The sequence below is a fragment of the Piliocolobus tephrosceles genome, chromosome 13, assembly GCF_002776525.5.
Source record: "Piliocolobus tephrosceles isolate RC106 chromosome 13, ASM277652v3, whole genome shotgun sequence".
In the NCBI taxonomy this organism is placed as follows: Eukaryota; Metazoa; Chordata; class Mammalia; order Primates; family Cercopithecidae; genus Piliocolobus; species Piliocolobus tephrosceles.
The window spans coordinates 8,473,769-8,485,997 of NC_045446.1; the positions used below are offsets into that span (position 1 = coordinate 8,473,769).

At 56.6% G+C, this 12,229-nt stretch overlaps 1 protein-coding gene across 2 annotated transcripts; it reads left to right on the forward strand.

Annotated features, from left to right (window-relative positions):
• The first annotated feature begins 161 nt into the window (after positions 1 to 161).
• Positions 162 to 10,400, forward strand: RELA (RELA proto-oncogene, NF-kB subunit). 2 transcript variants are annotated; one of them, XM_023186525.1, is made up of 11 exons: positions 162 to 1,185; positions 1,804 to 1,830; positions 1,925 to 2,076; positions 2,178 to 2,326; positions 3,790 to 3,881; positions 4,208 to 4,339; positions 5,183 to 5,287; positions 5,504 to 5,716; positions 7,774 to 7,854; positions 7,947 to 8,021; positions 9,015 to 10,400. In XM_023186525.1, the coding sequence occupies exons 1-11, from the start codon at positions 1,179 to 1,181 to the stop codon at positions 9,635 to 9,637; spliced, it is 1,656 nt and encodes a 551-aa protein (XP_023042293.1). In that variant the 5' UTR covers positions 162 to 1,178; the 3' UTR covers positions 9,638 to 10,400. The 2 variants fall into 2 exon arrangements, with proteins under 2 accessions (XP_023042293.1, XP_023042294.1); XM_023186526.1 differs by lacking the exon at positions 1,804 to 1,830.
• Positions 10,401 to 12,229: the final 1,829 nt, after the last annotated feature.

Below are 12,229 nucleotides of genomic sequence, written 5' to 3' on the forward strand. Positions count from 1 at the left end.
AAACAAGTCAGAATTTCCAATCTTTTCCAATTCCCACATGATTTCCTAATTTAAGACGAATTCAGAGAAAATAAGTCTTTCTCCATCTGGAGAAGACTCCGCCCCCTGGAGCATCCTCCTTCGGGGATGAGGCCTGGGGTGGGGTTGCGCCAGCCCCAGCCCCCACAAGGACGCGCCTTGGGCTTGGTCTTGGGGGAACTACCCGCACTGTGGGGTCACATGACAGAATTAGTGGTCAGCCCTAGCTGGAGGTCCAGGGCAAACACAGGCGGGGGCAGGGGGGTTGTGGCCCTGCTGATTCGAGTATCCCCTGTGGGTCCCGGACCTTCTGAGACACAAGCGCCAGGCTTCAGAGACGAAGCTCCGGGGTTTACCCCGGGGACCCCCTGCTCCCATAGGCGCTGAGGGCCGGCAGTTTGGCTGCATCGTAAGCTGGCGCTTTAGCTGCAGAGGGACGAGCTCTCGACCAGCCCGCCAGCGGGATGGCCTCAAGTCGTCCCATCCGGGCTGCAGGCTCCGCAAAGCTCCCTGATACACTGTCAGGCGGGGAGGTCCGGCCGCTCCCCTTCCCCCACAGCCGCATCTAGATTGGGGTAGGGTGGACATTTTAACGTGCTTCTGAGACAGTCACCACCGAAAGGCACCTTTAGCGATTAGGAAACCCGCGTGGAGTTCAACCCCCCGGCCTCTGCGGAGCAGAAGGCCCGGCCGGGCCTTTCCCTACGCGGGGCGGGCGGCCGCAGCCCCGTAGCCCGGGCTTTGCTCCAGACCCGTCCCAGAGTGACATCACCAAACTCCGCCGATCGGTGGGAGGGGGCCCTGAAATCCCCTAAAAACAAAGTGAGTAATCGGCGGACCCGCCCTCCAGGCGGGGCCGGGACCCGGGAGCTAGCCGAGCCACCGGGCACACCAGCCTCTTCGTCCCCGGCGACGCGCGCACTTGGCCCCGGCCCCCGGCAGCGGCTGTGCGCGCGGCCTCTTCGTCCTCCGCGCGGCGCGCACTTGCTCCCGGCCCCTTCGCCGGGCAGCGGCGGGGCAACGCGCAGGCGCGGCCGGATTCCGGGCAGTGACGCGACGGCGGGCGCGCGCGGCGCATTTCCGCCTCTGGCGAATGGCTCGGCTGTAGTGCACGCCGCGGGCCCAGCTGCGACCCCGGCCCCGCCCCCGGGACCCCGGCCATGGACGGTGAGGTCGCCCTCTGACCCCGTGGGGTGGCCGCGCCGGGGCCGCCGCGGCTGTGGCGGGAGTCCCCGCGCCGCTTTCCGCCCCTTCCTGCGCCGACGGGCGCTGCGCAGGGAGCGGTCGGCCTGCCGGATGGTGGCGCGGGGCGGGGCAGGCGGGGAGGGGTCTGACTCAGTTTCCCCTCTGGGTGGAGGGGGGCGGTTGACTCAGCATCCTCCCTGGGTAGGGGAGCAGAGGGAGCCTTGACTCAGTTTCCCTCCACACCGTCCATGGGGGCAGCTCTGGCTTCGTTTCCCTATTAGGGGAGAACGCATCTGATTCAGTTTCCTCTCTGGATGGAGGTGGGGCGTGCCCTCCCTCAGTTTTCCTTACGAAGGTACAACAGGCCCTGATTCGGCTTCCCTCGGGAGAAGAAGGATTCCTTATCCCGTTTTCCCTCAAGAAGCAGGTGTTTCTGGTTCCTTTCCTCCACTCCTTAGTTTCACCACAGATTCTAGGAAACAGGGCCTTACTCATTTCCCCTGGGAGGGAGCCTGGCTTCTCTTCTCTGTGGAGAGCAGATACCCCCTTGTGAGGATGGGCAGTGGGTGTGTGCTGACCCTGATCTCCCTCCCCTTTCAGAACTGTTCCCTCTCATCTTCCCGGCAGGTAAGTGGCCCCCGCAGCGGTCGGTCGGGGAGGTGCTCCCTGGGGTAGGGCAGCGGGGGCAGCTGTCTAATGGGGCTGCGGTGTCCCCTGGCAGAGCCAGCCCAGGCCTCTGGCCCCTATGTGGAGATCATTGAGCAGCCCAAGCAGCGGGGCATGCGCTTCCGCTACAAGTGCGAGGGGCGCTCCGCGGGCAGCATCCCAGGCGAGAGGAGCACAGATACCACCAAGACCCACCCCACCATCAAGGTCAGCACTGCACCAGGGTGTGCGGGGAAGGGACTGTGGAACCCCAGCCCTCTGTGTTTGGGAGTCAGGTTTGGATGTCTGGGCCTCTGTACTTTGGACAGATCAATGGCTACACAGGACCAGGGACAGTACGCATCTCCCTAGTCACCAAGGACCCTCCTCACCGGCCTCACCCCCACGAGCTTGTAGGAAAGGACTGCCGGGATGGCTTCTATGAGGCTGAGCTCTGCCCGGACCGCTGCATCCACAGGTGAGCTCCCTGCAGGCCAGGAGGCCCAGCATGAGGGGACAGGAGGTGGGCTGTGAAGTAGCCGCTACAGTGTTACTCCTTTCTGGACACAGGGCAGAGTTGCTTACTCCTTGCTCTGACTCAGCTCTGCAAGTAAACTCCCTTGTCTTGAAAGTATCTATTTGTACATCTATTCTAGCACAGATAAGAGCTCCAGGGGATATGGATGGGTCTCTAATCACTTCTGAATCCCTGACCCTGTAGCTGGAAGGACAAGTCCCTCAGAGTCACGTCTCTTGTTTGAGAAAGAAAACCACTGAACCAACACTCTCCCCTGGAGTTGACATTGCAGTTGACAGAGACAGGCCTTACAAAAATATGCAAGCCAGGCGTAGTGGCTCGTGCTTATAATCCTAGCACTTCCGGAGGCCAAGGCAGGAAGATCTCTTGAGCCTAGGAGTTCAAGACTAACCAAGGCAACATAGTGAGACCCCATCTCTACAACAAAATAAGAAATTAGCTGGGTATGGTGACTTGTGCCTATAGTCCCAGCTCCTTGGGAGGCTGAGGTGGGAGGATCACCTGAGCCCAGGAGGTCACCGCTACGGCAAGCTATGATTGCACCACAACACTTGGGTAGCAGAGCGACACCTTGTCTTTTTTTTTTTTTTTTTTTTTTTTTTTGAGACGGAGTCTTGCTCTGTCCCCAGGCTGGAGTGCAGTGGCGCGATCTCAGCTCACTGCAAGCCCCATCTGCTGGGTTTAGGCCATTCTCCTGCCTCAGCTTCCCGAGTAGCTGGGACTACAGGTGCCCGCCACCACGCCCAGCTAATTTTTTTGCGTTTTTTTTAGTAGAGACGGGGTTTCACCATGTTAGCCAGGATGTTCTCAATCTCCTGACCTCATGATCTGCCTGTCGCAGCCTCCCAAAGTGCTGGGATTACAGGTGTGAGCCACCGCACCCGGCCCAACACCCTGTCTCTTAAAAATAAATAAATACACAGATAAATAAACAAGGTGCTGTCAGAGTAACAATTTCAGTCCTGAAAATAAAACAAGGTCATAGGATAGAAGGATAACCTGGGGTGGGGGAGTTAGGGGAGCTGGTGTGATGACTTTAGCTTGGGAGGTCAGGGAAGGCCTCCCTCAGCTAAGACTTGAATGGTGAGAAGGAGGAGAGAACCTTCCAAGCCGACCAAACAAGTGCAAAGGCCTTGAGGTGGGAATGAGTGTCCTGCGTTTAGAGAATGGAAAAGAAGCCCCTGTGGTTGTAAGCAGGGAGGCTGGCAGGGGTGCGGACACGGAGCTGCTTGTCAGCTGAGGGAAGGGACAGCGTTCATTGCAGCACAGTAGGAAGCCACGGGAGGGGGTTAAGCATGGAGCTACGGTCTGGGGGTCGGTGGGGGAGGAAGGAGCAGGCTGGGCAAGGCAGGAGGGTCCGGGCTGTGTGAGAGACACTGGGACAGACAGCTGGGGGTGCTCAGTTTCCAGAACCTGGGAATCCAGTGTGTGAAGAAGCGGGACCTGGAGCAGGCTATCACTCAGCGCATCCAGACGAACAACAATCCCTTCCAAGGTGAGGGCTACCCTGCTGGCCACCCCCGTACCCTCTGCCACCCTCCCTGACCCCCCTTTCCTGCATCTCCCTCATTGGCCAGTACACAGTAAAGGTGGACTCTTGGTGCCCATTCAGTACTCTCCCACTTTGCCATTGGGAAACTGAGGCCCAGGAGGGGACATGACATTCAGGTCACAGTGGAGTCACTGCTGGTTTCTGCCTCCTCTAGGACTTGTGTTTTACACACTCGCCAGCGGCCCTCCCAGAGCAGAGCTCCCTGCCCCGACTGGTTGCACCCATATCCCCACTTCCCCTGCTCTCCTGATCACCTGTTTTCTTGCCAGTTCCTATCGAAGAACAGCGTGGGGACTACGACCTGAATGCTGTGCGGCTCTGCTTCCAGGTGACAGTGCGGGATCCATCAGGCAGGCCCCTCCGCCTGCCGCCTGTCCTTTCTCATCCCATCTTTGACAACCGTGAGTAGCGAGGGAGAGACAGGAAGGGGAGAGGGTGGGCCTGGATAGGAGGGAGGGGGTTGGGGTGAGTGTGGCCTGCAAGAGGTGCTCTGGCTTCATCAATCATCGTGTGTATTCGTCTTCACTTCTGTGCCCAGCTCTTTGTTGGCTGGGGAGAGAAGGCAAAGAAGACCCAGAGCTGTCCTTGAGGTGTGGCTCCGGCCTGGCCGGGAGTCTAGCAGGGAGTCTGATGGGAAATGGGCATTTTCAGTATCGTGTGATGAGAAGGTGGTGTGCCCACAACTGCGATAATGACTCTAGGAAATGAACTCCCAGGAACAAGATAGTGTTCGAGAATGATGCTTCAGTGATGGAAGCCCGCAGATGAATTGGGCTGACTGATCAGCTGCAGTCTTTAATTAAGTAACCAGCAGGATGAATGGAAATAAAACGACTCTGGAACCCCAAAGATGGGAACAGGATAAACTGGGGGTCAGGAGGGAAGGGCTCATTGCCAAGGTGGGTATAGACTGACCTTAAAGATTGCTTTGGTCAGGTGGAGAAACAGTGTGATCAGATTGGCGCTCACTGGACTATAAGCTCCGTGAGAGCAGAGAGGTTTAGGTTTTGTATGTGGTTGTATTCTCCTTGCTTAGATTAGTGTTGAGCGCCCAGTAGGCAAATACTTGCTGAATCGGTTGGGGTGAGGAGCTAATAAGAAGGTCTGACTTTGGCTGCAAAGGTGTAGGTGGCAAGCTCTGGGCAACCTTGACTCGGGGCTGGGCAGGGAAGTTGCATCTCCTGCAGGCCACCCCGGGGACCTCTGGTGGCTCAGGTCATCCTTCCTTGTTCTCACTGCTTCAGGTGCCCCCAACACTGCCGAACTCAAGATCTGCCGAGTGAACCGAAACTCTGGCAGCTGCCTCGGTGGGGATGAGATCTTCCTACTGTGTGACAAGGTGCAGAAAGGTATACATCAGGAGGCAGGGGTGGGCTCTTGGGAGCAAGGGGTGAAGCTGAGCAGAGACGGGGCGTGTCAGGTAACTGGCTTTGGATACTTCCTCCTATGTCTCAGGGGCCTCAGGTGGGCTGCAGGGTGATATTAGAAGACAAGCATCAGAAGTTGAGGGGGAGACCGTGGAGGGTTAGACACACTGACCCACACTGCCACCCCATCTTCTGCAGAGGACATTGAGGTGTATTTCACGGGACCAGGCTGGGAGGCCCGAGGCTCCTTTTCGCAAGCTGATGTGCACCGACAAGTGGCCATTGTGTTCCGGACCCCTCCCTACGCAGACCCCAGCCTGCAGGCTCCCGTGCGTGTCTCCATGCAGCTGCGGCGGCCTTCCGACCGGGAGCTCAGTGAGCCCATGGAATTCCAGTACCTGCCAGATACAGGTACACAGCTGGGACGGCGGCAGCAGGGCAGCTGGGCTCTGCCATGAGAGAGAGGCCAGGACTGCATGTCTGGGGCTGTAGTGGAGGGCCAGAAGCTGGAGTCAGAGCTTGGGATTTATATGGTAATTGGAATCCATTTCTTGCCTCATTTAATAATAAGGATACCTCAGACGTTGAGCTAGTACTACACATCTGCCCCATTCCAGGCATTTCACTGGATTACCTGATTTTAATCTCTTGACGCTTTTGAAGCAGGAGATAGTGTTTGACTTGCCTGGGTTCACGTGGCTAGTAAGTAGCAGAGTCAGCGTTGGAACCCAGGCCATCTGGCTTCAAGGTCCTTTTGCCACACTGGTTGTCTTGTCACTACCATAGAGCTCAGTCACATTTTGGTCAAGGTTTGAATGTCTACTTGGTACCAGGGCCTGTGCCAGGTATTGTGAATACAAAAAATGAGTAAGACATGCTCCCTGCCCTCAGAATCTCAGTCACTTGAGGAAGACAAATGTGCAAAACAGATCCTTAAGTCACAGAATGACATGTGAAACAGAGGTGTGTGTGGTGCAGCATGGGGGCACCGTGGCCTCCGAGGAGCTGGAGACAGCTGCATGGAGAAGGTGGCGTTGAAGCTGGAGAAAGACACGAAGTGTGTTCTCTAGGCAGGTGGCCCAGCACCTGGAAGGGAAGGGGTGTTGGCAACTGCACGGCCTGTTCGGGGGCATCTTCGTGGTTTGAGCTGATGTTGGGCAGTGAACAGGCTCAGAGAGAGGAGGGCCTGGTTAAGCTGAACGCCTCTAAGCAGAGAAGTGACAGGAGCAGATTTGGAAGTTGAATCAGGAGGCCACGTGTAGAAGATCAGAGCCGGACAGACTCAGAGTGGGGAGGCCATTCTGGAAGATGTTGCTGTAGTCCAGGAAGAGAAGATGTGGCACAAGCCTTGCAGAAAGAATAGCAAAGCAAGATCACGTCTCCGCCACTGTCCTCAGTTACCCTTCAGCCCTGCAGCTGTTTTGCGTCTTACAGACCAAGCTCAGTCTCACCTCAGGACCTGTGTCTAGCTGCTGCCTCTGCTTGGAATGCCTCGCCCAAGGTTTTAATGCAGGTGGCTTAGGCCAGTCCTTCTCTGACCTCTAAATTAGTCCTTCCCTCTAAATTTAGACTGCCCTGACCTCACTTCCGGTATTGTTCCATCACCGTATCTTCCCTGGACCACTGTCACTTGAGATTTTCTGATTTGTATATATGGTTGTGTCCCTCTCACTTTTTCACTAGGATGCCAACTTTTTGGGAGCAGACACCTTGTGTGCTTATGGCCACATCCCCAGTGTCTAGAAGGGAGGCTGGCACATAGTAGGTGCTTGATAAATATGTGTCAAGTTAGTGGTGAGGAGTAAGAGAAAAGAAGGTAATCATTCTAAGGTTTCTAGCTTTGGTGACAGGGCAGATGGCAGATGGATGATCAGGAAATACAGGAGAAAGAACCCAGTTTTTGAGGGATGATGAGGTTGTCTTTGAATTAATGGAATTGAGGTGCTTTGGAGCTACTAAAGTACCATTGTAATTAGAAAGACAGTTCTGAAAGCTCCGACTAAAATATGAAACCATGACAGATAAGAGTAAGAGTCTCTGCGGAGACCATTACAGGTAAGAATAAGAGTCTCTGCGGAAGTCTTAAGGCAGTTGTGCCCCAGCTGCCCCAGAGTGGCAAGAAATTCTCACCGCCCTGGATGGAGGCTGACAGTGAGCCAGGACGTGAGCAGTGCAGGAAGGCGTGAGCTGGAGGCTGGGGCCCCCTGGGGCTCCTCTTTCCCCAGAGCGTGGCCCCTGTACTCGGCCTCGCCATGTGGCCATAGAGGGGCAGATTCAGCCAACAGAGGCCTCCAAGAGCTGTGGGATTCTCAGAACTGGGTGTCACACATCCCTTCTCACTGGCAGCGGAGGTTGGGAGAACGGGTCTTGGGAAAGCCTGGCTCCTTGCTTTCCTCCTGAGGGTCCTTTGAGAGCATTGGGAGCCCACCTGAGGAGAGCAAGTCCCACTTCTCCCCTTCCTTTCCCAGACGATCGTCACCGGATTGAGGAGAAACGCAAAAGGACATATGAGACCTTCAAGAGCATCATGAAGAAGAGTCCTTTCAGCGGTGAGATGGGGACCGGGAAGGACAGAGAGAAAGGCAGCGGGCAGGGAGGGGACACCCTGGGGCTGAGAACTGACCCAGCCCTTGCCCTACAGGACCCACTGACCCCCGGCCTCCACCTCGGCGCATTGCTGTGCCTTCCCGCAGCTCAGCTTCTGTTCCCAAGCCAGGTAAGGATTTCCTTTTGTCCTACTGGAACGACAGGTTCAGCTCTGTTCAGCTGAGGAGCAGTGGAGATGCAGACTCTTGGGCCCCGCTACAGACCTACTGAATCAGAGGCTTTGAAAGGATGGCGCAGGAACCAGCAACTTCTGGGATGCTAATGCACACTGAAGCCTGGGAACCACTGTGCCAGTTAAATCCTGTATTGGGTATCTTGGGATTCAGAAGTTAAAAATGCAGAATCGGCCGGGCACGGTGGCTTATGCCTGTAATCCCAGCACTTTGGGAGGCCAAGACGGGCAGATCACGAGGTCAGGAGATCGAGACCATCCTGGCTAACACGGTGAAACCCCGTCTCTACTAAAAATATAAAAAATTAGCCAGGCGGGGTGGCAGGCGCCTGTAGTCCCAGCTACTTGGGATGCTGAGGCAGGAGAATGGCGTGAACCTGGGAGGCGGAGCTTGCAGTGAGCCGAGATCGCGCCACTGCACTCCAGCCTGGGCGACAGAGCGAGACTCTGTCTCAAAAAAAAAAAAAAAAAATGCAGAATCTCTGCTTTCATCTCTCACTTGAATTAGGGGGAACAAAAATCACTTCTGAATTAGCAAGATGTATGTGCCGGTGCGAGGCTCAAAAACTGACAAGCTGTCCACTTGAGGCTGCTACTCACTTGGTGCTCCATGGGCTCATTGCCTCTCAGGACTTAGTTTTTCAGCTGTAAACCGAGGAGTCCAGCTTGTCACTCAAAGTGTCCCTTCCTCTAAAAGGCTGGGAGAGTTTTGTGGGCTTGAGTAGTTAGGGAGGACTCCAACATGGAGTCCAGCTAGAACTGGACTCTACAGGCTGGGTCAGATGGGGTAAGAGGAAGGAGATAGGGTGTTGGCAGTGACTTCCTAGAGAGGGACTGAGCCTAGGCGCCATCGAGAGGGGCTGGGGTAAGAGGACGGGGTGGATCTCTAGGGCTTTCTCTGACCCCTGCCTCTCTGTCTCTCTCCTCCAGCACCCCAGCCCTATCCCTTTACGTCATCCCTGAGCACCATCAACTATGATGAGTTTCCCACCATGGTGTTTCCTTCTGGGCAGATAAGCCAGGCCTCAGCCTTGGCCTCGGCCCCTCCCCAAGTCCTGCCCCAGGCTCCAGCCCCTGCCCCTGCTCCAGCCATGGTATCAGCTCTGGCCCAGGCCCCAGCCCCTGTCCCAGTCCTAGCCCCAGGCCCTCCTCAGGCTATGGTCCCACCTGCCCCCAAGCCCACCCAGGCTGGGGAAGGAACGCTGTCAGAGGCCCTGCTGCAGCTGCAGTTTGATGATGAAGACCTGGGGGCCTTGCTTGGCAACAGCACAGACCCAACCGTGTTCACAGACCTGGCATCAGTCGACAACTCCGAGTTTCAGCAGCTGCTGAACCAGGGCGTACCTGTGGCCCCCCACACAACTGAGCCCATGTTGATGGAGTACCCTGAGGCTATAACTCGCCTAGTGACAGGGGCCCAGAGGCCCCCTGACCCAGCTCCTGCTCCACTGGGGGCCCCGGGGCTCCCCAACGGCCTCCTTTCAGGAGATGAAGACTTCTCCTCCATTGTGGACATGGACTTCTCAGCCCTGCTGAGTCAGATCAGCTCCTAAGGGGTGATGCCTACCCTCCCCAGAGCACTGGGTTGCAGGGGATTGAAGCCCTCCCAAAGCACTTACGGATTCTGGTGGGGTGTGTTCCAGCTGCCCCCAACTTTGGAGATGTCTTCCTTGGAGGGGGAAGGCATATTTTATTCTTTTATTGGCAATATCTGTCTCTCTCTCTCTGGAGGTGCTTAAGCAGAAGCATTAACTTCTCTGGAAAGGGGGAAGCTGGGGAAACTCAAACTCTTCCCCTATCCTGATGGTCAGCTCCCTTCTCTGTAGGGAACTCGGGTCCCCCATCCCCATCCTGCAGCTTCTAGTACTCTCCTAGAGAGAGGAGCAGGCTAGAGGTAAGGCCTTTGAGCCCACACAGCCTTATTATCAAGTGTCTTCCATCATGGATTCAGTACACCTTAACGCCCCAGGTACCAGCCCCTCTATGGCACTGGCATTGTCCCTGTGCCTAACACCAGCGTTTGAGGGGCTGGCCTTCGTGCCCTACAGAGGTCTCTGCCAGCTCTTTCCTTGCTCAACTGTGGCTGAAGGAAACCAGTGGAACAGCGCTGGCGCTCTCAAGGATCCCGAGGGGGTTTGGTCTGGGACTTCCCTGCTCTCCCTCTTCTCAAGTGCCTTAATTGAGGGCAAGTTGTTAGGAGTCGGGGAGAGCAGGCTGGCAGCTCTCCAGTCAGGAGGCATAGTTTTCACCGAAGAATCAAAGCACTTGGACTCTTGCTCTTTCTACTCTGAATTAATAAATCTGTTGCCAAGCTGGCTAGAGATTCGCTTTTTTCAGCAGACACTGAGCACACACCTAGAGATTCGCTTTTTTCAGCAGACACTGAGCACACACTTTGCTAGTCACATCAGGCCGGACATTGGTGGTCGAGAGCTGGGTGAATGCGTGCACTGTCCTCTGAGAGCCCGCAGTCTGAGAATGCCCTTGGAAACCCCGAGTTACTGTCCAGTGGATGAAAACGGGCAACTAAGGCAGGAGTCCTAACACACCCAGAGCCTAGTAGGGCCCACTGACCGGGGATTGAGCTGTTTCAGGAGTCTTCCAAGAGGCCCCATTTGCTCCAGGTCTTAGATCAGCTGAGAGTGGACCTCGCAGAGGGACTAGCCAGCGTCAGAGGTAAGAGAAACAATGTTCGAAAGATTTGATGGGGCCAGGAAATTTGGACTTAATTCCTTGGGTGGCCCAGGATGTGTGTGCTTCTTTTGGGGAATGTGTAGTGCCAGGTAAAGATCTACCCTGCCCCACCGATGCTTTCATACAATGTTCTGGGAGGAACGGTGAAATCTTCAATCCACAGCCTCAGGAAGCCAAAACAAAGGCCCAGCCGCAGCCCACAGGGCTACAGCTGGACGTACTTCCGCTTTGCCCCAGCGCAAGCTGAGCAGATAGCGCTGGCCGGCTTGGTCCCCGTTCTCTAGTGCGCAGGCGCACAAGGAGCCCTCAGCAACCGGAGGCCGAGTCCTCCATCTGGGGGAAATCCCCGCCGAAGCCGATGGCGTTTCCTCTGGGCTTCGCACTGTTGCGGGAGTACAATAGCAGGGGAAAAGGAGTTACCGTCAGCGGGACGCGTCCCAAAAGTCAGCGAGTTTCCTAGGAACACAAACGGCCCTGGGTGCAGGCTCCGATGGCCAGCGTCTGCGAAACTGCTGGCCGACTGCATCGAGGAAGTGGAGCTTGCCCCGGGGCTCTGGCTCGCTGGGGACGGCCAGGGGCGGGGCCTGGAGCGAGGGCGGGCCTCGGCGGAACGCCTACGCGAGGGGCGGAGCCCGGGCTCGCGGTGGCCCGGTCAGGACCCGGGCGAAGCTGCGGTGTAGTCTCTGGGAGGCGGGGCCGGGAAGGAAACGGGCGGGGTGAGAAGGCTCCTAAGCTGAGGAAGCCGACTGCTGAGCTGCGCAGGGACCCCGACCGGAGGTCCCCGACCCGAGGCAGAGGGAAACCAGGGAGCCCAGGCCATGCAGCCCAGGCTGCGCCTCCCTCGCCTTGGCTTTCTCCGTCCCGCTTCCTCCCGTTACCCACGGAAGACCTCTCCTGGTCCTTCTCTCATTCCTGAATGATCCCATCATGCTCATGGCTCACCAGCTCCAAGTCCTCGTATCCAGCCCAGACCTCTCTCCTCTGCGCACCAGCCCCTGGACATCTCCACTCTGACGTCCTCGGGCCTCTCAAACACCCTGTTCCAAATGACCTCAGCCATCCCCAGTCTGCCTCTCCTTTTCCGTGTCATCCCTGGCCCTGCCACCTTCCAGGGGCTCCAGCCGGAAACCTGGCCACTACTGTAGATGCCACAACTCTTCCCTTAGTAACTTGCATCCAGTCTTTCCACGAGGTCCTGGAAAACCTGCCCACTTCTCCCCACTGTCACTGCTATCACTGAGTTTAAGTCACCACTATACCTCCCACTGGACTGTGGCTACAGCTGCCTCCTTGCAGCCAAAGAGCTCTGACATCCAGATCTCACCCCATCAATCTCCCTCCGAACATCAACCACATGACCAGATCCTAGTTTTCTGCAGACACACCCTCAGTGACCAGAGCCTTCCACACTAGTCCACAACCAGGAAAAACTGGCAGTCTTGGGAACTGCT

Bases quoted from the DNA above. Each gene is read 5' to 3' on its own strand.
- RELA (XM_023186525.1), top strand. The intron at 5,288-5,503 runs GTATACATCAGG...CATCTTCTGCAG, and splicing joins GTGTGACAAGGTGCAGAAAG to AGGACATTGAGGTGTATTTC. The intron at 8,022-9,014 runs GTAAGGATTTCC...TCTCTCCTCCAG, and splicing joins AGCTTCTGTTCCCAAGCCAG to CACCCCAGCCCTATCCCTTT.